We start from the raw sequence: 14,110 nt of genomic DNA, 5'->3' as shown, positions 1-14,110 counted from the left end.
AAGGAACCTGCACACCCTGTGTTGGAATGTGAAGTCTTAGCCACTGGACACCCAAGGAAGTCCCTCTTTTTTTTTTTTTCCAACCTTTTAAATTGAAATATAGTTGCTGTACAATATTATGTAAGTTAAAGGTGTACAATATAGTGATTCACAAATTTTAAAGGTTATAGTCCATTCATCAGATCAGATCTGTCGATCAGTCGTGTCTGACTCTTTGCGACCCCATGAATCGCAGCACGCCAGGCCTCCCTGTCCATCACCAACTCCCAGAGTTCACTCAAACTCACGTCCATCGAGTCGGTGATGCCATCCAGCCATCTCATCTTCTGCGTCCCCTTCTCCTCCTGCCCCCAATCCCTCCCAGCATCAGCGTCTTTTCCAATGAGTCAACTCTTCGCATGAGGCGGCCAAAGTACTGGAGTTTCAGCTTTAGCATCATTCCTTTTTATAGTTATTACAAAATATTGGTTATATTCCCTGTGTTGTACAGTATGTCCTTGCAACTTACTGTACCTAATGGTTTGTACCTCTACTCTCCTACCCCTTTCTTGCCCCTCTCTCCCCACTGGTAACCACTAGTTTGTGCTCTATATCTGTGAGTCTGTTTCTTTTTGGTTATATTTACTAGTTTGTTTTATTTTTTAGATTCCCTATATAAGGGATAGCATACAGTATTTGTCTTTCTCTGGTTTAGTTATTTCACTAAGCAGAATACCTTCCAAGTCCATCCATGTTGTGGCAAATAGCAACATTTAATTCTTTTATTTTGACTGAGTAGTATTCCATTGTGTGTGTATATGTATATCACACGCTCTTTATAGTGCTATCTTAGATTTTGGTAACAGGCTTGACATGAGCAGAATATTGCTTGAGAAAGCAATTGTTGAGATGAGTAACCCAAATTGTTGAGATGAGGAAATGAAGGCACACTTTTTCATGAGCAAGACCACAGACCTGCTCTCTGTTCATTGAAGTGAAATTAAAACATTTTTTTTTAGCTTTTGCATCATTACAGAGAAGTTTTTGATTGAGAATTATAAAATAACTCTGCTTATGAAGATTAAACATATTGATTGTAAAAATTGAAAAACATCCTATCAGCAAAGCCAGAAGAAAAAAACCATAAGCCCACTCTAATGGGCTTCCCACATGGTGCTAGTGGTAAAGAACCTGCCTGCCAATGCAGGTAGGCATGAGAGATGTGGATTCGATCCCTGGGTCAGGAAGATCCCCTGGAGGAGGGCACAGCAACCCACTCCAGTATTCAGACAGAGGAGCCTGGTGGGCTGTGGTCCATAGGGTTGCAGAGTTGGAAAGGACTGAAGTGACTTAGCACACACTATCCATAATGCCTGTTAACATTTTGGCCTGAAGTTTCTAGTCTTGTTTTCTGGGAACAAGTAACTGTTTAATTTTTACACAAAACTGTAATCATACAAAATGTACCACTAACCACCCACACTTTTCACCTAATAATATATAATGAACATTCTCCTCATGTCATTAATTGCTGCTGCTGCTACTGCTAAGTCACTTTAGTCGTGTCCGACTCTGTGCGACCCCATGGATTGCAGCGCACCAGGCTCCCCCATCCCTGGGATTCTCCAGGCAAGAACACTGGAGTGGGTTGCCGTTTCCTTCTCCAATGCATGAAAGTGAAAAGGGAAAGTGAAGTCGCTCAGTCATGCCCGACCCTCAGCGACCCCATGGACTGCAGCCTTCCAGGCTCCTCCATCCATGGGATTTTCCAGGCAGGAGTACTGGAGTGGGGTGCCATTGCCTTCTCCGCATTAATTGCTATCTTACAAAATTATTTTGATGGTGATATATTGTTCCTTTGTATTAATGGATAATTGTCTATAACCAACCTTTTATTTTTGGACATGAAATTCATTTCCTCAGTAGTAGTAGTAAAACAATGATTTTTAAGATAAATTTTTGAATGCATGCATAACTATTTCTATAGGGTAAAGCGGAACCAGTGTATCAAAGGGCATAGGAATCTGGTGCTTTTTAGTATATATTTCCAAATAGCCCAGAGGAAGGATTCCAACCATTTATATTCCCATTCTTACTCTGGAAGTGCTTGTGTTCTGATACCTTTGTGCTGTGCTGTGCTGTGCTTAGTCGCTCAGTCATGTCCGACTCTTTGCAACCCCATGGACTGTAGCTTGCCAGGTTCCTCTGTCCATGGGGATTCTCTAGGCAAGAATACTGGAGTGGGTTGCAGTGTGACTAAAATTTCAAGAAATCTGGTATGCATTAATTTAAAAGAAACCATGACTCAAGTTTCTTTGCGTAGAGTATTTAATGTTTAGCAGACTGCTCTGTGTACAATAATTATGGGTTTCTTCACAATGTTATGGAAACCCTTTTATTAAATTTTACATTTACCATTTTCTTCAAGGTCCTTAAATGGGTCTTAGGTTTTCAACTCTTATATTTTATGCTGTTAAAGCTATGCTTTTGGAGGACTTTGTATATGTGTAATTGGGATGATGAAATGTAAGAATTTAACAGAACCTTAGTTAGTTAGTCTACTTCATCTTACAGGTTAGTAAATGGCTCAAGAGAAAAACCTGCCTACAATCATTCTGTCTGTGACTGACAACTCAACTCAGACCAGCCTAGCGAAATGGGGAATATGTGGGCTCATGAAACTGAAAATAGTTTCTGTTACCTACTGTGATCAACCTTGGGTAATCCCTTGATCTTTCCAAACCTCGATTTTGTTATCTGTAAACAAAGTGTTGAATTTGACCAAAGATCCCTTCCACCTCTTAAAGTTCAATGCTTCCGTGAATACATTAGCAGAGAATTTCATTATGCTGTCAGTCAAATTGAGACACAGTGAGGGGGTGGCTAGCACTGAGGAAATTTGTAAAGAAATACAGTTTGTATTACATACTTGGATCTAAATTAAAGTTGTTATTGGTGGTGTTTTTAACTTGCAGAAGTCCCTAGGCAACTTGAGCATAATCGGTACTCACATAGTATAAAAATATCTTCCAAAGTACTTGAAAAGTCTCTTTTCTGTTGATTACACAATCCTCAAACTTCTTTCCCACCTATTTATTAGTTTGCTTGACAATCTATTAACAAAGAGTGGGGAAAGAAACTCAGTCCAGGAGGGAAGGGGCCAGCAGCACCAGTGACCACCACAAGGTGTGCTTCTGGTTCCCAGGTATTTGGCTCACTCTCCTTCCTCCACGTGAAATACTCATCTCCTCCCCAAAGGAGAGAACCCCACAGTCCCACCCAGTCAAAGAGCCTAGGTGATGCACAGTTGGCACTAAATTAGGAGGTGAAACAAAGTTATTTCAACATCAACTCTAGATGTGGGTCCTCTTGATCTAGAGGCTTCTGAACTAAAAAAAAAAAAAAAAAGCATCTGGGTTTAAAAGGGAAGAGTAAAGAGTGAGTGCAGATATTCTTTATCTAGAAGGAGCATCACTTCTGGCAAACACAGAAGAGATTCTTATCAGTGGTTCAGCTAAATTTATCAAAACATCTGCATACCCTGGATTAAAGAAAACACGAGTCATGGATGGTGGCTGCATTCGGATTTCTTTTTTCCCTTTATCTTCTGTCTCCAACCACAGCTTGTATATGGGAACTATCATTTAGGTAGCCCTTGATATCAGGAAGATAAATAAAACAACATTTAAAATATGATAGTGTCCTATAAAAGCATTAAAATGTAAATAGAAGGGCATTTAATTTTTTATGAAGGTAAGGAATGAATACAGTAAGTGAAAGCAATTTATATTGCCATTTAAACTATAGTTTTCCAATCCTTATTCCCTTTTACCTTAACCCAAACTGCTCATATGCCATTTAACTGAATTTTCAAAACTCTACCCTTTCCCCCACTGTTTTGCTGAGCTGCTAACAAAAGCTTTGAAATGGAGGAGGTGACGCAGGAAGAAGAAACTGGAATTATAAATAATTTATAAAATGCTTAGCTGTCCCTAGACACATTTTAAAAAGGGAGACCTCTTTTCAGTTGCCTGTACTTAAATTAACAACAGCCAACCATATACAGGCCACAGGGGCTTTTCTGGGTTACATACAACTTGTTCTGTCCATTCTGCACTAAGATGTCTTATTTTCCATTATCACTGAATTCTTATTTTACTTCTTCACGTACTGAAATTTCTAAGTATAGAATTTTCTCATGCTTTTCTCTGACTTCTAGCCTCTACCTATACAATCTACTTATCCCACCATCCTCCGACAATATAAACAACCCGAAGGGGTGGCCTTCTCTACCTTCCTGTGGGCTCATATAATCATAAACACTTGGGGTCTGCCTTCCACCTGCCTGCCCACTGTCCTTCGTTCCTCCTTCCTCTTTTCCTTTCTCCCTTCGTTTTTTTTTTTCCAAACCAGATGGAGTTAATAAGTTATTTACACTGCTAGGTATCTCTTGTTTTTCTCATCCGTAGAAGATTGGGGGTATCTCTAGTATAGATCTCATTCATTCTTTCTAATGTCTGCCTAATATCCCATGGTTTGGAAAGTCATGCTTTATTGAAGTTTCTCTGTTAAAGGGCATGTATGTTGCTTCCAATTTGTTTTGATCTTGCTTTTTTGTTTTTCTTAGATTTGGCCACTGTAAGGGATGCAGTGGGCTTCCCAGGTAGCTCAGTGTTAAAGAATCTGCCTGCAGTGCAGGAGACATGGGTTTGATCTCCAGGTCAGCAAGATCTCCTGCAGAAGGAAATGGCAATCCACTCCAGTATTCTTGCCTGCAGAATCCCATGGACAGAGGAGCCTTGCTAGGTTCAGCCCATGGGGTTGCGAAAGAGCTGGACATGACTTGGTGACTAGTCAACAAGAAGGGGTGCAGTAAACTTCTTTATACCCATCCTCAAATACTAGTCCTTTAAAAAATATGGTCCGAGAGAGGAATTAACTGCATTTTAAAATGTATGTGTGCTTTTAATAGATGTTGGCAGAGTCTGTCAAAAATGGTTATCCTTAGCAGTGTTCCAGAATACACTTCTCCCATCCTATTCAGTAGTAGGTGTCTTTCCTACGTGGACAAGAATGGATTATACCTGCAACCTCGATTGCATAACTGGACACTGTTGACATACTACAGTATATTTCAGTGGGGTTTAAAACTAGGGCTCTGGTTGGCCTATTTGATTGTGGCTGGTTGTGATTTTTGTATATGTGTTTCTTAAAAAAAAAAAAAAATCCTTGGGAAGTTTATGGGAGGGAGGGGGCTAGAGGCCATTCTTACACAGTCCACTCCTTTTGCAGATAAGGAAATTGTGATCCAGAGAGGTGAAGGAAGTTAGTGTGAGCTAGTTACTGGCTGCTGCTTCTGAGAAGCAGTTGTTCAGAATCCTGAACTGGGACTCCACCTATTACACTGTGGGTTGGGCTTCCCAGGTGGCGCTAGTGGTAAAGAACCCTTGTGCCAGTGCAGGTAGACGTAAGAGACATGGGTTCAATTCCTGGGTCGGGAAGGTCTCCTGGAGGAGGGAATGGCAACCCACTCCAGTATTCTTGCCTGGAGAATCCCATGGACAGAGGAGCCTGGTGGGCTGCAGTCCCTGGGATCGCAAAGAGTTGGACACAACTGAAGTGACTGAGCACTCACGCATGCACACTGTGGGCCATGCTGACAGTGATTTTTCGAGAATGGACCAAGAACATCATCTGTGAGCTAGGGATGAATGGTTCCCAGGTTTCTGCTCTCTCCTGCTAGGATAGGCAAGCTTCCCAGTCTACACTGAGCTGTGTGGGATTTGCTTTGCAAACTTCTGCAAAGATAAGAGGACATTTGTTAACAGTCTTGTTACCGGAATTTGCTTCTCTTAATATGTTTTTGAGAAAAAAAAAATATATTTATATAGCTGCACCAGGTCTTAGTTGTGGCATGAGGGATCTTTGACCTTCACTGAGGCACACAGGATCTTTAGTTATGGCATATGAGAACTCTTAGTTGCAGCATATGGGATCTAGTTCCCCGAACTGGGATTGAACCCGGGCCCCCTGCATTGGGAGCACAGTCTTAGCCACTGAACCAACCAGGGAAGTCCCTGCTGTTCTCAATCTTCTAGGGAGTTTGGGATTTACCATTAGAGTTACTGCTTACCAAGTGTGGAGGAGCTGGCTTGGATCAGAACTCAAATGACAACAGGCAAGCACAGGAGAGAAGATTCTAGGCAGGAATGGCTTCCTCCTATGTACTCCTTCCTCCTCCCTTCCCAGTGGAGATGGAGATGGGCTAAATAGTGGGGCTGCCTAGAAAGAAGACTTCCTCGAAGTCCTAGTTCTGTTGCTGGCCGTGTAATCTCTAGGCATAATGTGCACAATTTGACCAGGGCTCAAGTGGCTGTTGTCTAGGGCTGAATAAAATAAGCTTTTTGAAAGAAGCCACTTTAACTTCTTGAGTCTTTAAACTCAGTTTTGGTGTTTTTAGTTTAGATCTGAGTATGCTGCTGCTGCTAAGTCGCTTCAGTCGTGTCCGACTCTGTGCAACCCCATAGACGGCAACCCACCAGGCTCCCCCATCCCTGGGATTCTCCAGGCAAGAACACTGGAGTGGGTTGCCATTTCCTTCTCCAATGCGTGAAAGTGAAGTCGCTCAGTCGTGTCTGACTCTGTGCGACCCCATGGACTTCAGCCTACCAGGCTCCTCCGTCCATGGGATTTTCCAGGCAAGAGTACTGGAGTGGGGTGCCGTTGCCTTCTCCGAGATCTCAGTATAGTTGATTTAGAATGTAAACTCACTTTTACTGTAAGATTCAGATTTAGCCCATACAGTCTACTGAGGAAGATGAAAAGGGATCTCCAAATTTCAGATTCCCATTTGGGTTTGCCCCGTGCTTACTACAAAGCATTCAACAGTCCAGTATTAATTTTCCAGGTTGCCTCTAAATAAACTCAGCCTGTTCAGGGAGCTCAGCCCTTTCCTCACAATAACAATAAAAATAATTACTATGGAAATTCATTTTGTCATAGGTAAGCCTCTCCAGCATTTTATTAAATATAAACATATATTTATGTATTAAAATATTACACAAAACATGCCTCTGTGTTGTATACCTGGTATTTGTAGGCTTGACCATCAGTGGTCATGGTTCTTGTAGTTCAGCAGTTTGCAAGCCTGCAAACTGGAACATCTGGGGAACTTAAAAAAATACTCATGCCTAGGTCCTCCCCAAGAATTAAATCAGAATCGATGGGGGAGGAGACACAGGGCTGAGGTGAGGACTTCTGGGTGGGCACCTGGAGATGGGGAGAGAATCTCTTCCTTAGAAAAGAAAGGAATGAGTTGTAATTCGATCTGTTCTTTTGAGAGGCCTGTTGCCATCGGAATCATCATGTCTGCCCCTCAGCTCTTAAAACCCACTGTCTCTCCTTTCTCCTTCCTGTTTATTCTGTTGAGTGCAGCAGTGGAGTCACATTGTATAAAAGTCAGCTCGTGAAGGCAAAAATTGTATACTGTGATAATTATCATCCAAGAGTGCTCTGGGAAGAGAGCATGAGGCTTAGGGGTCAACATACCATCTCTTGGTACATACAGATAGCATAGCAGCATTTCCTCTGGTGTCAGATCATTGTTTCTTTCCCTGAAATTCTGATAAAATAGCTTTTGGGAGCCAGAGTGTATGCAAAGGATGTATCTCTAAGTATTGAAATTGCACTCCATTTGGTGACATTCTGGAGCCCTGAGAAGCAAGCGGCCATTGACTGCCTTAGAGAATCCTATTCTTATCTCATAGTCAATTCTGAGTCCAACTCTTGAGTGGGATGAAAGCAGAATCACGGGCACCATTTTAAAGAGGGTATTTCACCTCGCCTGTCTCTTCTTTTAGGCACCTAGAGTAGAATTCTGGTAAATTTAATGGTAAATGCACATACGTATGCGACACCACTGCGTTTCATTATTGACTGTTTCTTGAATGTACAGAATTCATGGTCACTCTTTCTGTCCCCTAGCGTTCCCGTGGTTCGGCATGGATATCGGTGGGACGCTGGTTAAATTGGTCTACTTTGAGCCGAAGGATATTACAGCTGAAGAAGAGCAGGAGGAGGTGGAGAACCTAAAGAGCATCAGGAAGTATTTGACTTCTAACACGGCTTATGGGAAAACCGGGATCCGAGACGTCCACCTGGAACTGAAAAACTTGACCATGTGTGGGCGGAAGGGGAACCTGCACTTCATCCGCTTCCCCAGCTGTGCAATGCACAAGTTCATCCAGATGGGCAGCGAGAAGAACTTCTCCAGCCTGCACACCACGCTCTGTGCCACGGGAGGCGGGGCTTTCAAGTTCGAGGAGGATTTCAGAACGGTATGTCCGCGTTCAGTTCAGTTCAGTCACTCAGTCGTGTCCGACTCTGCGACCCCATGAATCGCAGCACGCCAGGCCCCCTGTCCATCACCAACTCCCAGAGTTTACCCAAACCCATGTCCATCAAGTCGGTGATGCCATCCAGCCATCTCATCCTCTGTCGTCCCCTTCTCCTCCTGCCCCAATCCCTCCCAGCATCAGGGTCTTCCGCTTTAGCCCTGTGCAAACCACAAAACCACCTCTTAGAGAAACAAAGGAAGCCTCTCCTATGCCCATAGGCATGGCGTCTCCAATGGAAGAACTAGGCTACTAGGCTTGGCAACTTTGGACAAGTTTACCTCACCTCTCACTGCTTCAGCTTCCTCATCTATATGAGAATAAAAATAGTTCCTACTTCATAGGGCTGGCAGCTATAATATGTACCTGGCACTTCCAATGCCCAGTAAATATTAGCTGCCCTCTTCAGTTTTGTTTCAATTACGTCTGCACAATGTGCTAAAGACAAGGTGATGTAAATCACCTTCTGAACTATTTTAGTTTTCCAGACTCTTGAGTCTTGTGAAAAACATAATTATTGTGCCAGTTTCATAGATATATAGACCGAGGCCTGCAGGAAAGACTTTTTATACATCTTACTAAAAATGAGTACTTCTTTCTGCCCATTTGCTCTGTGTCTTTTCTGTTTTATGAATGTCCTTTAGGAGTTTTGCTCACAAACAAAAATGAAATCTTTGATATTACTTACAGGTAAATTCCTTTATAAATAAACAAGATTTAGGCAGTATGGTTCTACATAATAAGAATAGTAACTTATCCTGAGGACATCCTTGGCAGTCCAGTGGTTGAGACTCTGTGATTCTAGTCCAGAGGGTGTGGGTTCAATCCCTGGACAGGGAATTAGGATCCCATACGCCACATGGTGCAGCCAAATAAGTAAATAATACCTTATCCTGACCAGCAGGATATTCTGCCTCTGTGTTGCTTATTTAGATTTGACAGAGTTGGCTAAATGGAAGATATGGATGAGTGGCATAGAGTCCTAACTTCCTCTTTATTAAGCAATCTCTAACACCTGTGTGTTCCAATTTCCCCATTTCTATAGTCAAGATAATCTCTTTAATGTCTAGGTTCATCTCACAGGGAATAAAATGAGAAGAAAGAAAAATAATAGAGAAATTTAAATGAACAGAAGTGTTTGAACATAAAAGAAGGAAGGGTTGAAAGATTCTGGGATTAGTCTTGCCAGAAACTTTATCATTAATGAATAAATTAGTAAATCAATGCCTTATTCATTGTATTGAATAAAGCTCTAATGCAAATTGATTTGCACATTCAAAAGGAGCATCATTTATCTCATTGATAAGTAGTTTCTGCAAGAGCTAGCAATAGAGCCCTGGAACGTTCCCTTCGATCAGATTGATTATATTCAGGTGTTCACTTTTCCTTTTGTGTCCGTGTTCCCTACCCAGCAGTAGAATTTGATGCTGCCACTTACTTAAATGATCCATGGAATCTTTTCTCCACCAAGTTCAATTCAGTTCAGTTGCTCAGTTGTGTCTGACTCTTTGTGACCCCATGTACTGCAGCACACCAGGCCTCCCAATCCATCACCAACTCCTGGAGTTTACCCAAACTCATGTCCATTGACTCGGTAATGCCATCCAACCATCTCACCCTCTGTCGTCATCCCTATCTCCTCCTACCCCCAATCCCTCCCAGCATCAGGGTCTTTTCAAATGAGTCAGCTCTTCACATCAGGTGGCCAAAGTGTTGGAGTTTCAGCTTCAACATCAGTCCTTCCAATGAATACTCAGGACTGATCTCCTTTAGGATGGACTGGTTGGATCTCCTTGCAGTCCAAGGGACTCTCAAGAGTCTTCTCCAACACCACAGTTCAAAAGCATCAATTCTTTGCTGCTCAGCCTTCTTTATAGTCCAATTCTCATCCATACATGACAACTGGAAAAACCATAGCCTTGACAAAACGGACCTTTGTTGGCAAAGTAATGTCCCACTTTTTAATATGCTGTCTAGCTTGGTCATAACTTTTCTTCCAAGGAGTAAATGTCTTTTAATTTCATGGCTGCAGTCACCATCTGTAGTGATTTTGGAGCCCCCAAAAATAAAGTCACCCACTGTTTCCACTGTTTCCCCATCTATTTGCCATTAAGTGATGGGACCGGATACCATGATCTTAGTTTTCTGAATGTTGACCTTTAAGCCAACTTTTTCACTCTCCTCTTTGGGGCCCAATAATTGAAGAGTTTTGAAACTGAGAAGGTTGAGATCTAGGAGCATGAACATTAAGTGCAAATTCATAAATGAAAAAGCACTGATCCTGAATTCTGATTATGTTTCTGCATTTAACTATCTGGGTGCCTTTGGATAAATCATGTCCCTCCTGTGGGACTCAGTTTCATCATCTTCAGAAGGCAGCAGAAGGTGGCTATAAGGATAAGGAAACTAAAGCTAAAGAGCCATAAAGAGGCATTCATAGTGCCCCCTTAGGTGAGAGCTGAGTGTTAGCTCAATGCTTTTCAGCAGATGCTGACCCACTGCTAGTGCTGTGAGCTCCCCAGGTCCCTCAAGGTTGCCTGTGTCCATCTCTTCTAGGGAGCCTGAAGTGAACCAAGGTGACCTACAGCATTTAAGCAACCTCTGTCAAAGGCTCTATCCCTCCTCTGGGGTAATGCCCCAGGAGAAAGTTACTCAATTTTTGTTGGTCATGAGCAAGTGTGTTTCTCAAGGATCTGACTTGAGAAAAGTCATGTCTTATTTAACCAAAAAAAAGAAGCCTCTGTCCAGGAGAAATATCAGTAACCTCAGATACGCAGATGACACCACCCTTATGGCAGAAAGTGAAGAAGAACTAAAGAGCCTCTTGATGAACGTGAAAGAGGAGAGTGAAAAAGTTGGCTTAAAGCTCAACATTCAGAAAACTAAGATGATGGCATCTGGTCCCATCACTTCATGGCAAATAGAGGGGGAAACAGTGGCTGACTTTATTTTTCTGGGCTCCAAAATCACTGCAGATGGGGATTGCAGCAATGAAATTAAAAGATGCTTACTCCTTGGAAGAAAAGTTATGACCAAGCTAGACAGCATATTAAAAAGCAGAGACATTTCTTTGCCAACAAAGGTCCATCTAGTCAAGGCTATGGTTTTTCCAGTAGTCATGTATGGATGTGAGAGTTGGACTATAAAGAAGGCTGAGCGCTGAATAATTGATGCTTTTGAACTGTGGTGTTGGAGAAGACTCTTGAGAGTCCCTTGGACTGCAAGGAGATCCAACCAGTCCATCCTAAAGGAGATCAGTCCTGGGTGTTCATTGGAAGGACTGATGTTGAAGCTGAAACTCCAACACTTTGGCCACCTGATGTGAAGAGCTGACTCATTTGTAAAGACCCTGATGCTGGGAAAGATTGAGGGCAGGAGGAGAAGGGGACAACAGAGGATGAAGTGGTTGGATGGCATCGTCAACTTGATGGACATGGGTTTGTGTGGACACCGGGAGTTGGTGATGGACAGGAGGTCTGGCATGCTGCGATTCATGGGGTCACAAAGAGTTGGACACGACTGAGCAACTGAACTGAACTGAACTGTTCCTTCAGGCTGCTGGAGCCTAATAAACAGATTGGTGCAGGCAGCAAGTCTGGAGTACTTGCCTAACAGTCTAGCCATCTATACAAGAAAGTATCAATATATGGGCTGCCTTCTGTTTGCCTACTCAGGTTTTGTTATTTTTCTCACTCACAAAACATATTTGAAATTCAACTCTCTTTCTGGTCTCTCTCAGCTCTCCTGTGTAAGGAGCAAAGAGCCCCTAGTGTAATCTATAGTTCAGAGTCAACCATTTTATATGCAGATTGTTCTTGAGCTTAGTAAGATAACCTTTTCTACCATTTCCAGTATGACTTATAGAGCCAATGTCAGCAAAAGCACCTTGGACAGTGTGGGGTATCATACAAATGTGTATCATACAAACAATTTAGTGACTCATTTCTCAAGGGCAGGAGAGTGATATAATGGGGTAGGTCAATGGCATACTCCCATAGAGAGCAGGCATGAAACCTCCTGGGATGGTTTTTTTCATATTTATGAACATACATATGTATGTATGAATGCATTTATTTATTTATTCATTCAGCTATTTATTTAGTTACTTTGAAAGTTTATTGTATTGAAGTCTAGTTGATTTCCTAGTTGAATCTAATTGAATCCATCTGCAATACAGGAGACCCTGGTTCGATCCCTGGGTTGGGAAGATCCCCTGGAGAAGGGAAAGGCTATCCACTCCAGTATTCTGGCCTGGAGAATTCCATGGACTGTATATAGTCCATGGGGTCGCAAAGAGTCAGACATGACTGAGCAACTTTCACTAGTTGATTTGCAATTGTGTGTTAATTTCTGCTGTACAGCAGAAAGATTCTCTGTATTGATACACATATACACCTTCTTTTTCATATTCTTTTCCATTATGTTTAGGATACTGACAACAGTTCCCTGTGTTATACAGTAGGGCCTTCTTGTTTAGCCTATCTTATATATAATAATTTTTGCTAGTTAGTTATTTTTGACAGAGGGAAGCACATAAGGAGAACCTCTTCCAATTGTATCCTCAACATGTCTTGTGTTTATAATCCATATTTTTTTTCTAATTTCAGCATACAGGGAATCACTGAATTCCTTTGAGAAATTAGAGCCTTCAGTTTGGAAGTGGGTTTCCAAATGTATTTCAGCTTAAGAAGATTGAATTATTTCACCTCTTGTATAAATTGTATAACTCATGTGTAGCTCATGTTTCCAAGGCATTCACACAGCCATCTCATCCGGTTCTTGAAAAGAGCCCTGAAAGTTAACTAGAGCAGCCGGTACTGGGGACAGTATGTGATTTTATTGAAGGCCTGTTGTCACTCTGTGATCATGCATTCATACCAGCTCTTCAGCTCCAAAGTCTGTGTGGTCGCAGGACCAGCAGCATCTGGATCACTTGGGATATTGTTAGACAGGCAATCAGAAACTCTGGGAGTGGGGGCCCAGCAATCTGATTTAACAAAGCCTCCAGGTGTTCTGATGGTGCCTAAAATTTGAGAATCCCCACTGCACCCATGCTTGCTTGGGTGACTTTGGGAATGGGCAAAACAGAATTAGTTTATCATAGTAATAATTTGGAAAAAAGTGGGGTTTTTTTTTTGTTTGTTTGTTTGTTTTTACTTTATTTCTTCCTCTATCCCCATTATTTACAGAGTTTGAGTTTTAGGGCTAATTTTGATTTCTTGTTTTTAAGTTTGGGGAATAGTTTAAACTTAATGATTTAAGAACAGGCAGAACTCATACTGTCTTTTCTTTTTGGCTGCACTGTGTGGCATGTGGGATCATAGTTCCCCATCAGGGATTGAGCCTGGTGCCCACTGCAGTGGAAGTGAAGGGTTTAACCATTGGACTGCCAGGGAAGTCCTGCAAATCATATCTTCTGAAAGTGCTAAGGAGAGTTACACGCAGTGGTGCGCTGGAGTCAGCTCCTGTTGGCTCATGAGAACCCACTGTGTCTTCCCAAGTTGGTGCTTAGTGACATTGTGCTGGCAGCTTGAAGCTGGCCGTGGTGGGAGTGATGATACAACTGAAATTGGTAAAAGCTGTAAACCAGGGCTTTTGCTCCTAGAGAGGTAATTGTTAAACATTTACCAACACACCTTGGTGACAAGGTTATGTTCACATTAACTGAAGCTTCATCTGCATATTCGCTGCATCTGATATTTCAGATCTACCATCATCTAAGACCCATTATAGAGATC

General features: G+C 42.1%; 1 protein-coding gene across 6 annotated transcripts in view; it reads left to right on the top strand.

Moving 5' to 3' along the window:
- The window catches only part of PANK1 (pantothenate kinase 1), a 104,286-nt gene that overhangs the window by 70,814 nt on the left and 19,362 nt on the right, over positions 1 to 14,110 (top strand). For all 6 annotated transcript variants that reach the window (XM_061402769.1, XM_061402764.1, XM_061402767.1 and 3 more), the window contains one exon: positions 7,963 to 8,315. In XM_061402769.1, coding sequence (XP_061258753.1) covers positions 7,980 to 8,315 — 336 coding nt within the window. In that variant the 5' untranslated portion in view covers positions 7,963 to 7,979. The remainder of the gene's footprint in view (positions 1 to 7,962; positions 8,316 to 14,110) is intronic.

The sequence above is a fragment of the Bos javanicus genome, chromosome 26, assembly GCF_032452875.1.
Source record: "Bos javanicus breed banteng chromosome 26, ARS-OSU_banteng_1.0, whole genome shotgun sequence".
Lineage (NCBI taxonomy): Eukaryota > Metazoa > Chordata > Mammalia > Artiodactyla > Bovidae > Bos > Bos javanicus.
Note: the sequence above shows the minus strand (reverse complement) of the source record. Positions and strands in the feature narration are given on the sequence as shown.